Below are 17,301 nucleotides of genomic sequence, written 5' to 3'. Positions count from 1 at the left end.
CTTTGCACTGTCTGTCCTTGTGCCTAATGCATCCTTCTCTAGAGTCTCATAACTGGCTCCTCATGTCAGGTTTCAGCTCAGGTACCACCTGCTCACAGTGACCTTTTACTGACTCCCTTAGTCATTATTTATCATACCATTTTATTGTCTTCATAGCATCTCACATATGGAAAACTAGTCTTGCTTATTTGGTTACATGTTTGTCCACCCCGACTAGAATGTGAGCTCTTTGTCCATCTCGTTCTCTGCTTTATTTCCAATGGCCTGGCACATAGTAGCTGCCCAATAAGTATTTGTTGAATAAAAGATGGCAGTTGAGAAACTCTTTTTTCAGTGGCCAGAGGTGCTTTTAAGAGGTGCTTGGGCTCAAGGGCTGACTCTTGCTTACCAAATTCATTAACTTACAATGGAAGGATATAACTTTCCATTGACCAGCATACTCCTGCCTGCCAACCAGGACACCTCTTCCCTGTATCAAGATACTGAAGAATCTGAATTAGTAATCAGGAGGTAGCACAAGCAGCAGTCCCCCAAACCTGGGTCCCATCCGACTCCTGGGGCTAGCTGAATGACCCTGGCTACTTACCCGCATTATGCATCACTTTCTTCATCTTTCTCCATGGGAATAACAGTAGTTACTTCACAAACACATGGGGAAATGTAATTCAGATAGGTATATAAAACAATATTGAACCTGGCACATGATATAACTGAGTGAATGGCTCCTGTATTATTACTGATTGGAATAGTTCATTTTCACTAATCTGGTTATACTAGAATTCATTACCTTTCTGCTTTATAAATTACAATCCTGTCTCAAGTATTTAGATATTTTTAGACATCTACATGTTCATAAACTTTAGGAGAGAGCTAAATTTAGGGATTAAGAGTAGGGGATCTGGGCCAAGCCTGGTGGCTCGTGCCTGTAATCCCAACACTTTGGGAGGCTGAAGTGGATGGATCACGAGGTCAGGAGTTTGAGACCAGCCTGGCTAACATGATGAAACCCCGTCTCTACCAAAAATATAAAAAAATTAACCGGGCGTGGTGGCGCACACCTGTAATCCCAGCTACTTGGGAGGCTGAGGCAGGAGAATTGCTTGAACCCGGGAGGCAGAGGTTGCAGTGAGCCAAGATTACACCACTGCACTCTAGCCTGGGCAACAGAGCAAGACTTCATCTCAAAAAAAAAGAAAAGGGGGAGGGTATCTGGACTCAGAATGTGTGGATTGAAATCTTAGTTCTGTCACTTATTAACTGTGTGACTTTGGGCATGTTAATCTATCAATGCCTCAGTTTCCACATCTGTAAAAGGGGATGATCAGATCTCAGTGCTGTTACAAAGGTCAAGATACTAGTAAAACTCTTAGAACGGAATCTGGTACATGAAAAATACTCAGTGTTATCTATGATGATTTGTTTTTGATAGTTTAAATCTCAGAGGATGCTATTTTATTTTATTTTTTTGAGATGGAGTCTCACTCTATCACCCAGGCTGGAGTGCAGTGGCACGACCTCAGCTCACCACAACCTCTGCCTCCCAGGTTCAAGTGATTCTCCTACCTCAGCCTCCAGAGCAACTGGGATTACAGGTGCACGCCACCACACCTGGCTAATTTTTTTATTTTTTTATTCTTTTTTTAATTTTTGTATTTTTAGTAGAGATGGGGTTTCACCATGTTGGCCAGGCTGGTCTCGAACTCCTGACCTCAAACTACTGACCTCAAGTGATCAGCCCACCTCGGCCTCCCAAAATGCTGGGAGTACAGATGTGAGCCACCACGTCTGGCCAGTGCTCTTTTATTTCTTTTTGTTGTTGTTGTTGTTTGAGACGGAGTTTCGCTGTTGTTGTTGCCCAGGCTAGAGTGCAATGGCATGATCTCGGCTTACCACAACCTCCACCTCCCAGGTTCAAGCAATTCTCCTGCCTCAGCCTCCCGAGTAGCTGGGATTACAGGCATGCGCCACCATGCCCAGCTAATTTTGTATTTTTAGTAGAGGCAGGGTTTCTCCATGTTAGTCAGGCAGCTCTCGAATTGCTGATCTCAGGTGATCTACCCGCCTCAGCCTCCCAAAGTGCTAGGATTACAAGCATGAGCCACTGTGCCCGGCCTGCTCTTTTATTTCTAAAGTTTATTTTTAAGAGACAGATCTGCAAAAAATGTCTTGTGGATCTATGTGCAATTTTTATATTCATTGTTTGTTCTCTTTTAGTAGAGTTGTATTGTTTTAAACCCTTTAATGAAAGCTCTTACCTGGGGAAGGTCTTACAGGGTGTTTTAAAATTATGCCTTAAATGCCAGGTGCAGTAGCTCATGCCTGTAATCCCAGCACTTTGGGAGGCTGAAGTGGGTGGATCGCTTGAGGCCAGGAGTTCAAGACCAGCCTGGGCAACATGGCAAAACCCTGTCACTATTAAAAATACGAAAATCTCGGCCGGGCACGTTGGCTCACGGCTGTAATCCCAGCACTTTGGGAGGCCAAGGCAGGCAGATCACTTGAGGTCAGGAGATTAAGACCAGCCTGGCCAACATGGTGAAACCCTGTTTCTACAAAAAATACAAAAATTAGCCGGGCATGGTGGCATGTGCCTATAATCCCAGCTACTCAGCAGGCTGAGGTGGGAGAATCGCTTGAACCTGGGAGGCAGAGGTTGCAGTGAGCTGAGATCGTGCCTCTGCACTCCAGGCTGGGTAACAGAGTGAGACTCCATCTCAAAACAACAACAACAACAAAAAAAAAAAACAGAAAAAAAAATTAGCCAGGCGTGGTGGTGCATGTGTGGTTCCAGCTACTTGGGAGGCTGAGGTGGGAAGATCACTTGAGCCTAGGAGTACGAGGCTCCAGTGAGCTGTAATTATACCCCTGCACTGCAATGTGGGTGAGAGAATGAGACCCTATCTATAAAATAAATAAAATTAGGTCTTCAAGCCAGGCCTGATGGCATTCTGTGGTAGTTCCAGCTACCCTAGAGGCTGAGGTGGGAGGATCACTTGAGCCCAGGAGTTCGAGTCCAGCCTGAGTGACATAGTGAGACTTTGTCTCTAAAAAATAATAATAGGCCAGGCGTAGTGGCTCATGCCTGTAATCCCAGCACTTTAGAAGGCTGAGGAGGGTGGATCACGAGGTCAGGAGTTCGAGATCAGCCTGACCAACATGGTGAAACCCCGTCTCTACTAAAAATACAAAAATAAGCCGGGCATGGTGGCACATGCCTGTAATCCCAGCTACTCGGGAGACTGAGGCAGGAGAATAGCTTGAATCCTGCAGTGAGCCAAGATCACGCCCCTGCACTCCAGCCTGGGTGGCAGAGCAAGACTCTGTCTCAAAAAAAAAAAAAAAATAATAATAATAATAAACAGACTTTCAGGCCGTATCCCATAACCGTGAAATGAACCAGATTGAAGTTTGGTTTCAAAGTTCATTGTTACGTTTCTTAACAAAAAATTAAATGCCTATCATGTACCAGACACTGTTCCAGGTATTAGAAATAAACTAATGAACTGAACAGACAAGACCTTACTCTCACAGAGCTTACATTTATGTGTGTGAAAGAGAAAAGGGTGAGGAGAAAAATAAATTAACATAAATTTTAGATATTAGTGCTATAAAGAAATAAAGTACATGACAGAGAGTGACTGGGAAGTCAGCCTATATTGGGCAATCAGGAGAACCTCTGAGGAAATAACATTTGAGTGGAAGCTAGGATGATGAAAAGGTGGTAGCCATGGGAAGCTCTGGAGGACAAAAATTCCAGGAAGAAGGACCAGCTATGGAAAATCCTTAAGGCAAGAATGAGCTTGGCACATGATTAGAACAGAAAGAAGATGGAGTGAACCTGGGGAAAAGGAAGGAAACAAGGTTATAGAGGCAGGTAAGGGGCTATATTTAAGTCAACATAGGCCATGAGGCACACTGCAGATAGCCCACTACACTACAAGGAGGTGCGTGTGAAGCTTTGAGGAGTTCACCTGGGCTGTGGAACGCCACAATGACAAGACCATTTTCACCTACTTTATCAGTTCTAAGGATGCTGGAGGAAAAGCTGGTGCCCCTATTGTATGCATGCTGAACCAGGGGCTGAAGCATGTTAGTGAAGGATGTGTGTTCGCCTACTGCCAAGTAGAAGAAAAGCCTTATTGGAAAGATCCAAATAATGACTTCAGAAAAAACTTGGAAGTAACCACAGTGCCTACACTACTTAAATATGGAACGCCTCAAAAACTGGTAGAATCTTAGTGTCTTCAGGCCAACCTCGTGGAAATGTTTTTCTCTAAGGATTAAGATTTGATGATGGCAATTATGTCTCGATTTTCTGATTTGTTCTAGTATAAAAAAAACTGCATATGGCAGGGTGTGGTGGCTCACACCTGTAATCGTAGCACTTTGGGAGGCCGAGGCAGGTGGATCACTTGAGCCCAGGAGTTGGAGACCAGCCTGGACATGGCAAAAGCCCGTCTCCATAAAAAATACAAAAAATTAGCGGGATGTGGTGGTGCACGCCTGTAGTCTCAGCTACTTGGGAGGCTGAGGTAGGAGGCTCACCTGAGCCTGGGAAGTCGAGGCTGCAGTGAGCCAAGATTGCACCACTGCACTCCAGCCTGGGCGAGATTGTGAGACCCTGTCACAAAAATGCATACTTGCTTTGAATTCATGTTAGCAATAAATAAATAAATGATAATGTTAAAAAAAAATAGGCTATGGTACAGAGTTTGAATTTTAAGCTATGATGAGAAACCATTGGGTTTTAAGGAGAGAAGATGGACTCATAGGGTGACTTACCCTTGGGAGCCAGTGCTATGGCTTTAGGCTGCAAGATTGGCTCACCCATCCTCAACAGCAACCTGGCCAGTTTAGGGGTCAAGTGCCTCTGTATTCTAGGCTCTGGGTCCACCTGGATGTCATGGATGGGCACTTTGTTCCCAACGTCACCTTTGGTTATCCTGTGGTAGAAAGCTTTCAAAAGCAGCTAGTCCAGGACCTTTTCTTTGACATACATGTGATGGTGTCCAAGCTGGAACAGTGGGTAAAATCAATAGCTATAGCAGAAGCCAGTCAGTACACCTTTCATCTTGAGGCTACTAAGTACTCAGAGGCTTTGATTGAAGACATTTGGGAGGATGGGATGAAGGTTGGCCTTACCATCAAACCAGGAACTACAGTTGAGTATTTGGCACCATGGACTAATCAAATAGATACGGCCTTGGTTATCACAGTGGAACCTGGGTTTGGAAGGCAGAAATTCATGGATGATATGGTGCCAAACATTCACTGGTTGAGGACCCAGTTCCCATCTTTGGATAAGAGGTCGATGGTGGAGTAGGTCCTGACACTGTCCACAAGTGTGCAGAGGCAGGAGCTAACATGATTATGTCTGGAAGCGTTGTTATGAGGAGTGAGGACCCCAGATCTGTGATTGACTTGTTAAGAAATATATGTTCAGAAGCCACTCAAAAACATTCTCTTGATCAGTGAGACCACAAGGAGCCCAATGTTGCTGCTCGTGAGATCTCCTTTTTACCAGAAAACAGGAATATTGACTACCAAATCATATTGCAGCTGAGGCAATACTGCTTTTCTGAGCAATTATTCATTCTAATGATTAAAATTGATTGTGCAGAATATTCTAAGAGGTTACAAATTGGCATGTCTAACTACATTTTTAGTGAAGCAATTTAACAATTCATATGGGGCCCAGGTGTGGTGGCTCACGCCTGTAATCCCAGCACTTTGGGAGGCCGAGGAGGGAGGATCACCTGAGGTCAGGAGCTCGAGACCAGCCTCAACATGGAGAAACCCCATCTCTACTAAAATACAAAATTAGCCGGGCGTGGTGGTGCATGCCTATAATCCTATAATCCCAGCTACTCGTGAGGCTGAGGCAGGAGAATTGCTTGAACCTGGGAGGCGGAGGTTGCAGTGAGCCGAGATCACGCCATTGCACTCCAGCCTGGGCAACAAGAGCGAAACTCCGTCTCAAAAAAAAAAAAAAAAAAAAAAAAACAACAGTTCATGTGGTGAAATACCCAGTTTTTATTGGGAGATTTGATTTTTTTTTTTTTTTTTTTTTTTTTTGAGGCAGAGTCTCACTCTGTCATCCAGGCTGGAGTACAAGTGGTACAATCTAGACTCACTACAGCCTCAGCCTCCCAGGCTCAGGCGATCCTTCCGAGTAGCTAGGACTACAGGCATGTGCCACCACGCCCAGCTAATCTTTGTACTTTTTGTCGAGACAAGGTTTTACCATGGTCTCAAGCAATCTGCCTACCTCATCCTTCCAAAGTGCTGGGATTACAGGTGTGAGCCACTGCGCCCACTTGATTTTTCATAAAGAGTAAAAATATGGCTGCATTAAGGTTACAAACAGAAATGTGTCTTAATGCCTAAGGAGGGCATATTAGCTACACTATAAAAAAATTTTTTTTTCCATTTTACAGTAGAGAGAAATAGAAAAACAGGCCAGGCAACGGTGGCTTACACCTGTAATCCCAGCACTTTGAAAGGCCAAGGTGGGTGGATCACCTGAGGTCAGGAGTTTGAGACCAGCCTGGCCAACGTGGTGAAACCCCATCTCTACTAAAAATATAAAAAAATTAGCCAGGCGTGGTGGTGGGCGCCTGTAATCCCAGCTGCTTGGGAGGCTGAGGCAGGAGAATTGCTTGAACCCAGGAGACGAAGGTTGCAGTGAGTCAACACAGTGTCTCTGTGCTCCAGCCTGGGTAACAAAGTGAGACTCTATCTCAAAAAAAAAAAAAAAAAAAAGGATGTAATCATTTACATTTAAGAAACCCTTTGGCAGCTATGGGGAAATAGCTTATTGGAGGTAGGGTGATCATTTGGACAGCTCTCACAGCAGTGAGGGATGAGTATGTCTTTAGTAAAATGGAAGCAGTGGAGTTAGAAAGAAGTGAGTAGATTCAGACTGATGGACTTACTGATGGTTGGGGGATGGGGAGCAAAGAGGCTTTTGCCAATGAAATAAAACACTTCAGATAAATGATGACGTGGCCTACCCATGTTCAAGATGAGGCACAAGATCTAATTTCAGAAATAAGAAATGAAAACTGTAAAATTCCGTAATGTATCAGCATACTCCCTGTCTAACCTGAGAAATTCCAACCAGCCCTGCTGCCCTGTCACTGTCCTAGTGTGTCCTCCAGTGGTTTTTCAGTCTGAATGCTGCACAGAGACACCACAGCTTCAGAGGGTGGCAGAAGCCACGTTATGCTTTCCTAGCTTTGGGCCCTGCTCCATGGTGCAGAGTTACTTTTGCTCAAAGGAGTCAACTTTTTCTAATTCAAACAGTGCCATGGCAGGCCACCACGAGGGACTGGGCCCTGGAAGCTGTTCACTCATTGTTCTTTCTCTGGGGACCGTCTTTCCATCTGAGAGATGGTATCCAGCATACCACTTTGTGAACCATTTATAAAGTATTAAAACTGAGGTATAGGAAGGTGGGTTTGGGGAGATGTTGGCCAAAGGATTTCAGTTACATAGGAGGAATAAGTTGAAGAGATCCATTGTACAACATGGTGATTATAGTTAATAAAATGTACTCTTGAAAATTGTTAAGAGAGTAGATTTTAAATGTTCTCACCACAAAAAAACAAACAAAAACACAACTGGGCGAGGTGCAGTGGCTCACGCCTGTAATCCCAGCGCTTTGGGAGGCCGAGGCGGGCAGATCACGAGGTCAGGAGTTCGAGACCAGCCTGGCCATCGTGGTGAAACTCCGTCTCTACTAAAAATACAAAAAAAATTAGCTGGGTGTGGTGGCAGGCGCTTGTAATCCCAGCTACTCGGGAGGCTGAGGTAGGAGAATTGCTTGAACCCAGGAGATGGAGGTTGCAGTGAGCTGAGACTGTGCCACTGCAACTCCAGCCTGGGTAACACAGCAAGACTCTGTCTCAAAAACAAACAAACAAAAATTATATGAGGTAATGCGTGTTAATTAGCTTGATTTAGCCATTTCACAATGTATACATTTTTAAAAAATATTTATTTATTCATTTTTGAGAAAGGGTCTCGCTCTGTCACCAAGACTGTAGTACAGTGGCATGCTTACAGTTCATGGCAGCCTTGACCTCCCAGGCTCAAGTGATTCTCCCACCTCAGCCTCCCTAGTAGCTGGGACTACAGGCATGCACCACCACACCTGGCTAATTTTTGTTGTGTTTCTTTTTGTAGATGGGTTTTGCCACATTGCCCAGAGTAGTTTCGAACTCCTGGGCTCACGCAGTCCACCTGCCTCAGCCTCCTAAAGTGTACATATCTCAAAACATGTTTTACACAATAAATACATATAAATTTTGTCGTTTTTTAAAAAATGGCCAGGTGCAGTGGCTCACGCCTGTAAGTTCAGCATTTTGGGAGGCCAAGACAGGAGATCACTTGAGCTCAGGAGTTCAAGACCAGCCTGGGCAACATGGTGAAACCCTGTCTCTACAAAAAAATACAAAAATTAGCCACGCATGGTGGTGCACACCTGTAGTTTCAGCTATTCGGTAGGCTGAGGTGGGAGGATTGCCTGAGCCCAGGAGGTGGAGGTTGCAGTGAGCTGAGATCATACCACTGCTCTCCAGTCTGGGCAACAGAGCAAGACCCTGTTTGGGGAAAAAAAAAAAACCAACACCTGATTAGGTGAGCATGGTGGCATGTACCTGTAGTCCTGGCTACTCAGGTTGCTGAGGCAGGAGGATTGCTTGAGCCCAGAAGTTTAAGGTTGTAGTGTACTACAATCACACCACTGCATTCCAGTCTGGGTGAGTGAGATCCTATCACTAAAAAAAAAAAAAATCCAAAAAACTGTAAATGTGAATTTTATAATTCATCTTCTGTCTTCTCTTCTCCCTGCTGAGTTTTCCTTAATGAGAACCGTGGTCTTGTGAGAATTATACTCGTCTGTGTTTGCTAACTTGAAGAGAAACAAAACAAAAATACATAAAATTAGCAGCTGAAATTTATTTATTTAATTTAATTTATTTATTTATTTTGAGATGGAGTCACGCTCTGTTGCCAGGCTAGAGTGCCATGGCGCGATCTCGGCTCACCACAACCTCCGCCTCCTGGGTTCAAGCGATTCTTCTGCCTCAGCCTCCTGAGTAGCTGGGACTACAGGTGCACGACACCATGCCTGGCTAATTTTTGTATTTTTAGTAGAGACGGGGTTTCACCACGTTGGCCAGGACGGTCTCAATCTCCTGACCTCGTGATCTACCCACCTTGGCCTCCCAAAGTGCTGGGATTACAGGCATGAGCCACTGCGCCCGGCCCGGCAGCTGAAATTTATTAAGCAACTTTTATGTGCCTGGCACTATGTTAAGTGCTTTACCTACATTATGTCACTAGATCCTTGTAGCAGCCCCCTGTGACATGCCCAAAGTCACAGCACATAAGTTTCAGAACTGGGACTGAACCCAAAGATTCTAGCTCCCAATACCATGTTTGCAGCCACTGCGCTAAATTCCCTCTTCTTTATCTTTGTCTCCTTGTCTTTCAGGTAGATGGGAAATTGCTGTGCTGGCTGTGCACACTTTCATACAAACGGGTCCTTCAGAAGACCAAAGAGCAGAGGAAACACCTGAGTAGCTCTTCTCGTGCTGGCCACCAGGAGAAGGAGCAGTATAGTCGCCTGAGTGGCGGTGGCCATTATAACAGGTAACCTCAAGACACATGAGATAGGACTAGAAGTGCTGGTAGGTCAGATGTAATGCTCACATAACCATCATGGTACATACTACCATCTCATATACATTTTCTATATTCTCTGTAGGTACTAGTCTGTAGGAGGAAGCTCATTTGTCATATTTTATAGTTCATATATCTTCCAAGGACCAGAGAGATTTCCATAAAGTGTCAGGATTTCCTGACTTTGTATTGTGTCTGAAATGTTTGTGGAACTTCGTTTGTAGTGTTCTCACCCTTAGAGTGGATTCTCTCTCCAGAAAATTGGACATTTCACTTTCTGAGAGATACAGCTTTTTCAATGCATATTTAGCCAGGAGGCTGATAGATGTCCTAGGTTTGTCCTGGTGGCACCTAGTCAAAAAGATGTCTTTTCATTGTTGTTTTAAGCGTCCTTTCAGAGTATCTAGTATTGTTAACGGTTCTGGCTCTGGATGGAATGCCAGCTCTGCCAGGTTCTCTGCGGGGATCTTGGGCAAGTTTTCTCATCTGTAAAATGAGTGAAGTGATAGTATTACCTCATGGGGTTGTTGTGAAGATAAATTAGATAGTACATGCACAGTGATTGTTTTTATAACTGGCATATAGAAAATATTCAATACATTTCAGGTTTTTTTGTTTGTTTGTTTTGTTATTACCATTATGACTTTGTTTAATCAGCAAGCATTAAGTATTCTCACGGGTCAGGGATGCTGGTGGGAATGAAGAGCTGAATACAAGTCATGCTGCTCTCCAAGAGTATGCAGTCTGGTAGGAAAGACGGACTTATAAACAGATGATCTTAGTATAATGTAACGGGTGCCACAGTGGAAACGTGTCAAGAATGCAGACATGAGGGTAGTAATTAACTGCCTTGAGAAGTCAGGCAAGCAGGCTTGGAGAAGAGCTGGCATTGAGCTAGATCTTAGGACGAGTTGGAATCCTTAGGGAAGGAATGGGCAGAGGCATTCTCGGCTGAGAGAATAGCATTTGCAAAGGCATGGAGGGCATGAGACCAAATGGAACCCTGGAGAATTGTAAGTCCTTTTTTATTGCTGGAGCTTTTGGCTGGGAGCTGGGGAATGGAAGGAAAAAGGGGTCCTGCATCCTGGTAAGGAATGGAAACTTGATCCTGAAGTCAGGGTGTTAGTGGGAAGCTATTGAAGGGATCTATGCAGAGGAGAGACCAAATCTTCATTTAAAAAATTAACCCTGACTACTAGTGTGGAGAATGCACTGGAGGAAAAAGGGACTGGGGGCTAATTAAAGGCTTTTTTCTAAGAGTTTGGGTAAGAGATGTTAAAACAAGAACCTCACCTGAGGCAGTGGCAGTGGAAGATTGAAAAGGCTGATTCAGGAAGATGTTTTGGATGGAGAATTATGAGAAACAGATAATCTGATGAACAGACACATGGGCAAGAGCTGAGTAAGTAAAGGATAATTCCCGGGTTTCTTATTTGGGTGAATAGATAGAGCCTTAACTGAGAGAGAATGTAGGAAGGGGAGAAAATGGGTCTAGTTTTGGAAAGTTGAGTTTGAAGCATGAAGAATTACTTTTAGGAGCTTAGCCTAGAACTTACAAGAGAGGTTTGGACATGGGCCATAGGTAGCACATAAGAATCTAGCTGGGCGCGGTGGCTCACACCCGTAATCCCAGCACTTTGGGAGGCCAAGGCGGGCGCATCACGAGGTCAGGAGTTCGAGACCAGCCTGGCCAACATGGTGAAACCCTGTTTCTACTAAAACAAAAAATACAAAAAGTGGCCAGGTGTGGTGTTACGTGCCTGTAATCCCAGCTACTCAGGAGGCTGAGGCAGGAGAATCGCTTGAACCCAGGAGGCGGAGGTTGCAGTAAGTTGAGATCGTACCACCGCACTCCATGCTCGGTGACAGAGTGAGACTCTATCTCAAAAAGAAACAGCAAGAATAAAAAGAATCACTGCGGGTAGGGATTATTTGAAAATGCAGATTCCGGCCAGATACATTGGCTGGCTTACACCCGTAAACCCAACGCTCTGGGAGGCCGAGGTGGGAGGGTTGCTTGATGCCAGGAGTTTGAGACTAGCAGGAACAACATAATGAGACCCCATCTCTACAAAAAACAATATTAGCCAGGTGTAGTGGCACACACCTGTAGTCCCAGCTACTTGGGTGGCTGAGATAGGAGGATCGCTTTAAGCCTTGGAGTTTGAGGCTTGCTGTGAGCCATGATTATGCCATTGCACTCCAGCCTGGGCAACAGAGCAAGGCACTCTCTCTAAAATTAAAAAAAAATTAAAAAGCAGATTCCTGCAGCAGTCCCACCCCAGAATTTAATTCAGTAGGACCTAGGATAGAGTCCAGGAATCTACATTATTTTATAAACATCCCAGATGATTCTAATGCAGGTGATATAGTTAACACCATTTCCAACCATTTATGATAGGTAGTTGTTAAAATCATGCTCTTAAATGATGTAATTCAGATTCAGGGCTGAGAATGGAACTCTAAAAGCATTCAGTATTTAAGGATTAGGAACTAAGAAGCAGCTGTCACAAAAGTGGGATGACCAAACGAGGAGAACATTTGAAGAAGGATGCAGTATCAGTGGTATCAAATGCTGAAGAGAGGTCAAGTAAGAAAAGGTCTGAGGAATCCTTTGAACTTGGCTGTTGAACACCCATCAAAGTGAAAGGATTGCATAGCAGAGACAGACTTCCAGCTTTTGTTTCAAGACCAGTTTTGAGTGAACTTATTGGGGCTAAAACTGATTTTTAGTCTTGTAGTTTGACTGAGATACCAGTAGGTTAACACAAATATAGTGAAGAAGAACTAGACTGGCCGGGTGTGGTGGCTCACACCTGTAATCCCAGCACTTTGGGAGGCCGAGGCAGGTGGATCACTTGAGGTCAGGAGTTCGAGACTACCTTGGCTCACATGGTGAAACCCGTCTCTACCAAAAAATACAAAATTAACTGGGTGTGGTGGCTGGCGCGCACCTGTAGTCCCAGCTATTCGGGAGGCTGAGGTGGAAGGATCACTTGAAGCCAGGAGGCGGAGGTTGCAGTGAACCAGGATCGTGCCACTGCACTCCAGCTTGGGTGACAGAGTGAGACTCCATCTCAAAAAAATAAAAATAAAAATAAAACTAGACTAGGAGTTCAAATATATTGACCTGGTTTCTAGTCCCAGCTTTACTTCTAACTAGCTATATGTGCCTTGGTAGATAAGTTGATCTTGAGCTATTTCTGTACAGTAGAAATAATATAACTTATCTATACCTCACAGAATTATAAGATGCATGTGAGACAGTGAATGTAAAAGAAGTTTTTTTTTTTTTTTTTTTTTGAGACGGAGTCTCGCTCTGTCGCCCAGGCTGGAGTGCAGTGGCACAGTCTCGGCTCACTGCAAGCTCTGCCTCCCAGGTTCACGCCATTCTCCTGCCTCAGCCTCCCAAGTAGCTGGGACTACAGGTGCCCGCTACCACGCCGGGCTAATTTTTATATTTTTAGTAGAGACGGGGTTTTACCGTGTTAGCCAGGATGGTGTCGATCTCCTGACCTCGTGATCCATCCACCTCGGCCTCCCAAAGTGCTGGGATTACAGGCGTGAGCCACCGCGCCCAGCCAAAAGAACTTTTTAAACTAGAAGACAGATTATACTTCTTATTGAAGTTTTTTTTTTTTTTTTTTTTGAGGCGGAGTCTCACCAGGCTGGAGTGCAGTGAATTGATCTCGGCTCACGCCGGAGTGCAGTGGATTGATCTCGGCTCACTGCAGGCTCCGCCCCCCGGGGTTCAAGCCATTCTCCTGCCTCAGCCTCCCACGTAGCTGGGACTACAGGCGCCCGCCACCTCGCCCGGCTAATTTTTTGTATTTTTAGTGGAGATGGGGTTTCACCGTGTTAGCCAGGATGGTCTCAATCTCCTGACCTCGTGATCCGCCCGCCTCAGCCTCCCAAAGTGCTGGGATTACAGGCGTGAACCACTGCGCCCGGCCTCTTATTGAAGTTTTATTGATATTTGTTCTCATGGTTATGAATAAAGCAGGTAATATTTAATTAATTAAGGCCAAGAATTTTTTTTTGATCCTGTGGAAACTAGCTACCCATCCATCCAGGCCTACAAAATCATCACCTTGGTAGATTCTTTATTAATAAAGAATTATTAGCTCTTGCATAGAAGAGCTGCTGTCTTAACATTGGTCTATTTGACAGACTTTCATTGTGATGTTTTGTTAATCTTTGATTTCTAATGTGTGTCTCTCTATTTTTGCCATTAAAAGCCAGAAAACACTTTCTACATCTTCAATTCAAAATGAAATCCCAAAGAAAAAGTCCAAGTTTGAGTCAATCACAACTAATGGAGACAGGTGAGCCAGTTGGAGTATGTGTGCGCACACATTTGAAATGCATACACAGTTCCTGAAACAGGAATACATTTAGGGTCTGCCTTGGAATTAGTCTGTGGCTGTCAGTGAATCTTATAAGTAAGCAGTACTGATATTTGTTTATAAATCTAATCTTGTCATTAAAAGATAAGAACTCGTAACTTGATTTAATAGCAATTGAATTCTGCAGTCCACTAAATTATAATTTTTTTTTAAGAGACAGTCTCACTCTGTCACTCAGGCTGGAGTGCAGTGGCGCGATTTTGGCTCACTGCAACTTCTGTCTCCTGGGTTCAAGCAATTCTCATGCCTCAGTCTCCCTAGTAGTTGGAATTACAGGGGCACCACCATGTCCAGCTAATTTTTGTACATTTAGTAGAGACAGGGTTTCACCATGTTGACTCGAACTCCTGGCCTCAAGTGACCTGCCCACCTCGGCCTCCCAAAGTGCTGGGATTACAGGCATGAGCCACCTTGCCCAGCTTCCCCTACACTAATTCTAAGAAGTCCAGAGCTGGATGCTTTTCTTTGTGATCTCTGCCCATATCTTCCTGCAGGCAGGAGAGGAGTTGATCTTGAGAGGTAAAGACAGGTTGGGATTAAGGCAATGTTGCCCAATTGTGAGGATCCACACTTCCTTAACATTCAGAAAGCCAGCCCAGTGCAGATTCTGGATCAGGAGAGAATGAGATGCATTTGCATATTTTTGTTTCATTTCAAGCCAGTCTAAATGTATACTTTTAGTCCTCACTTTCCTCTCCCCTCCTCAGTGGTACTTCCTCTTGTGAGCTGCTTGGTTCCTAATATCCAGAGTGTCCCATCTGTGTTGGTACAGTGGGCTGCTTCTCAACAAAGTGTTGGGACCAACCATTTTTCTGTTCCTCCAGGCCTGGGCATCCTGAAGTGAAACCACCTGACACACTTCCTAAGATCTTTGAAATCATCTCCATCCTGAAAACTCCTCCCATTCACAGTTCTCTTTCCCAGCCAGTAGTGGATATAGGAGCAGACCAGCATATAGGCTTACCAGGACTGATTTTGTTTATTTAGAGGGATACAAAACATTCTTTCCCATTGCCTTTTTTGTTAACTTGCTTTCAGACTCTACAAGGTTTTTAGAACTAGTTTCATTGATTTTTAAACTTCTTGAATTGAACCTTCTGGAATGCTTAATTTAGGTAGTCAGATTACATGGGGGGAGGAACCATAAAGATCATCTTTCTGGCCAGCTTTACTGTTCTCTCAGAAGCTAGTCTGGCCATTGTGAAGAAAGAGATGTGGCACAGGTTGTCCATCACCTCTGCCAGGGCATGTGACCCTGCAAAAACTACTTCAAGGAATGAACTTTTTGAACGCCCTGCTTTATAAAGGCCTAAGCCAAGACCTATGGCTTTAGATTCATTTCTGTTTTGTGCTCATTTATGATCCAGGCTGTGTTTGAATGACCTGGAAAAAGCTCGTTCGTATCTTCCAGTTTAACCAACCAGTCCTTAATGTTCACTTTCTATTAGCTTATTTTGTTCTTGAGATACTGCCACTATTCTTGCTGTCCATTGCTATGGATACACCAACCTAAAAACTCAAGTTTTCTGTTCAGTGTTTTATTGCATCCAGTCATCAGCAATGCTGTTTTCCTCAAGTAGAAAGCTGATCCTTGACATAGGTACATGGTCTTTCATGGTGTCCTCCAGAAAAGATATTAAATGATCATTTTGACCAGGCGCAGTCGTTCACACATGTAATCCGAGCACTTTGGGAGGCCAAGGCTGGTGAATCACCCAGGAGTTTGAGACCAGCCTGGGCAATATGATGAAACCCCATCTCTAAAGATTAGCTGGGCGTGTGCCTGTAATTCCAGCTACTCAGGAGGCTGTGGTGGGAGGATCACCTGAGCCTGGGGAAGTTGAGGCTGCAGTGAGCCATGATTGCGCCACTGCAGTTGAGCCTAGGCAGTGAGACTCTGTCTCAAAAAAAAAGGTAGGGGAGATAACTTTTTCCTTAAAATGACATGCTAATTTATTTTTCTAAGTAATTTATAATTTGAAAATTTGGAAATGTTTTCTGCTGTCACAAAAACTATTTTCATACCCATTTGAAATGTTCCTGCATTAGCATTTTTAACATTCTATTCTACTTGTTCGCATTTCTTTTTTTTAAATGTTCATAGCACAAGATAAATTCCACTTTGCTGTCCTCTTTACTTGTTGTGGGTTTTTTTTCCCTGCATTTACTTTGCTTTGAAAAAAGCATTCTGACATTTTTTTTGACAGTCCTTTTTTAATGTCATCCAAACCAAAATTTCACTGGCTACCCATTTCTTTTTTCTTTTTTCTTTTTTTTTGAGACAGGGTCTCACCCTGTTGCCCAGGCTGGAATGCAGTGGCACAATCTTGGCTCACTGCAGCCTCGACCTCCTGGGCTCAGGTGATCCTTCCACCTAAGCCTCCCAAGTAGCTGGGACTATAGACATGCACCACCATGCCCGCCTAATTTTTGTACTTGTTGTAGAAATAGGGTTTCACTATGTTACTCAGGCCAGTCCTGAACTCCTGGGCTCAAGTGATCCTCCTATGTTGGCCTCCCAAAGTGCTGGGATTACAGGGATGAGCCACTATGCCTGGCTTTTTTTGTTTTTTTTCTTTTGAGACAAGGTCTCACTGTGTCACCCAGGCTGGAGTGCAGTGGCGCAATTATGGCTCACTGCAGCCTCGACCTCCTGGACTCAAACGATCCTCCCACCCCAGCCTCCCAAGTAGCTGGGACTACAGGCACATGCCACCACACTCGGCTAATTTTTTTTTATAGATGGGGTCTCGAACTCCTGGCCTCAAGTGATCCTCCTGCTTTGGCCTCCCAACATGCTGGGATTATAGGCATGAGCCACCAGACCCAGCCCCTAAAATATTCATATACTTTTACATTTATGCTCTTATTCTTTTATTTTTATTCCCCATGTTTTCTGCAAGTTGCTGCCTAATGGTTTTTCATTGACCTTTCTATACTACCACATTCTCTTCTCTTATTTAATATTGAGGTATGTTTGATTATTTTTCCTCCTTTTTCTTTATCCATTAGCCTTCCATTTTTTTTAGACAGAACACATTTTAGCTTTCAAAAATGGCTTTATAAGATGCTTTAGTCTTTTTTTTCTAAGTATCCTACAAAATCCACAGTCTCTGTCTCAATATGTCCTAATTTGTTTGTTGAAATTATAACAAAAACATTTCAATTTTAGGAAAATCTAAGTTAATTTCTAGTTTTCCTTCCTCTA

At 44.0% G+C, this 17,301-nt stretch overlaps 1 protein-coding gene and 1 pseudogene across 4 annotated transcripts in view; both read left to right on the top strand.

Annotated features, from left to right (window-relative positions):
* The window catches only part of FAM76A (family with sequence similarity 76 member A), a 37,367-nt gene that overhangs the window by 9,433 nt on the left and 10,633 nt on the right, over positions 1-17,301 (top strand). For 2 of the 4 annotated variants that reach the window (XM_019016551.4, XM_055389323.2), the window contains 2 exons: positions 9,500-9,657; positions 13,926-14,012. In XM_019016551.4, coding sequence (XP_018872096.1) covers positions 9,500-9,657; positions 13,926-14,012 — 245 coding nt within the window. The remainder of the gene's footprint in view (positions 1-9,499; positions 9,658-13,925; positions 14,013-17,301) is intronic. The other 2 variants (XM_055389333.2, XM_019016557.4) reach the window with 1 other exon arrangement.
* On the top strand, positions 4,689-5,640 carry LOC101142311 (ribulose-phosphate 3-epimerase-like; annotated as a pseudogene).

Source organism: Gorilla gorilla, chromosome 1 (genome assembly GCF_029281585.2).
Source record: "Gorilla gorilla gorilla isolate KB3781 chromosome 1, NHGRI_mGorGor1-v2.1_pri, whole genome shotgun sequence".
NCBI lineage: Eukaryota > Metazoa > Chordata > Mammalia > Primates > Hominidae > Gorilla > Gorilla gorilla.
This window is presented reverse-complemented; position numbering and strand designations above follow the sequence as displayed.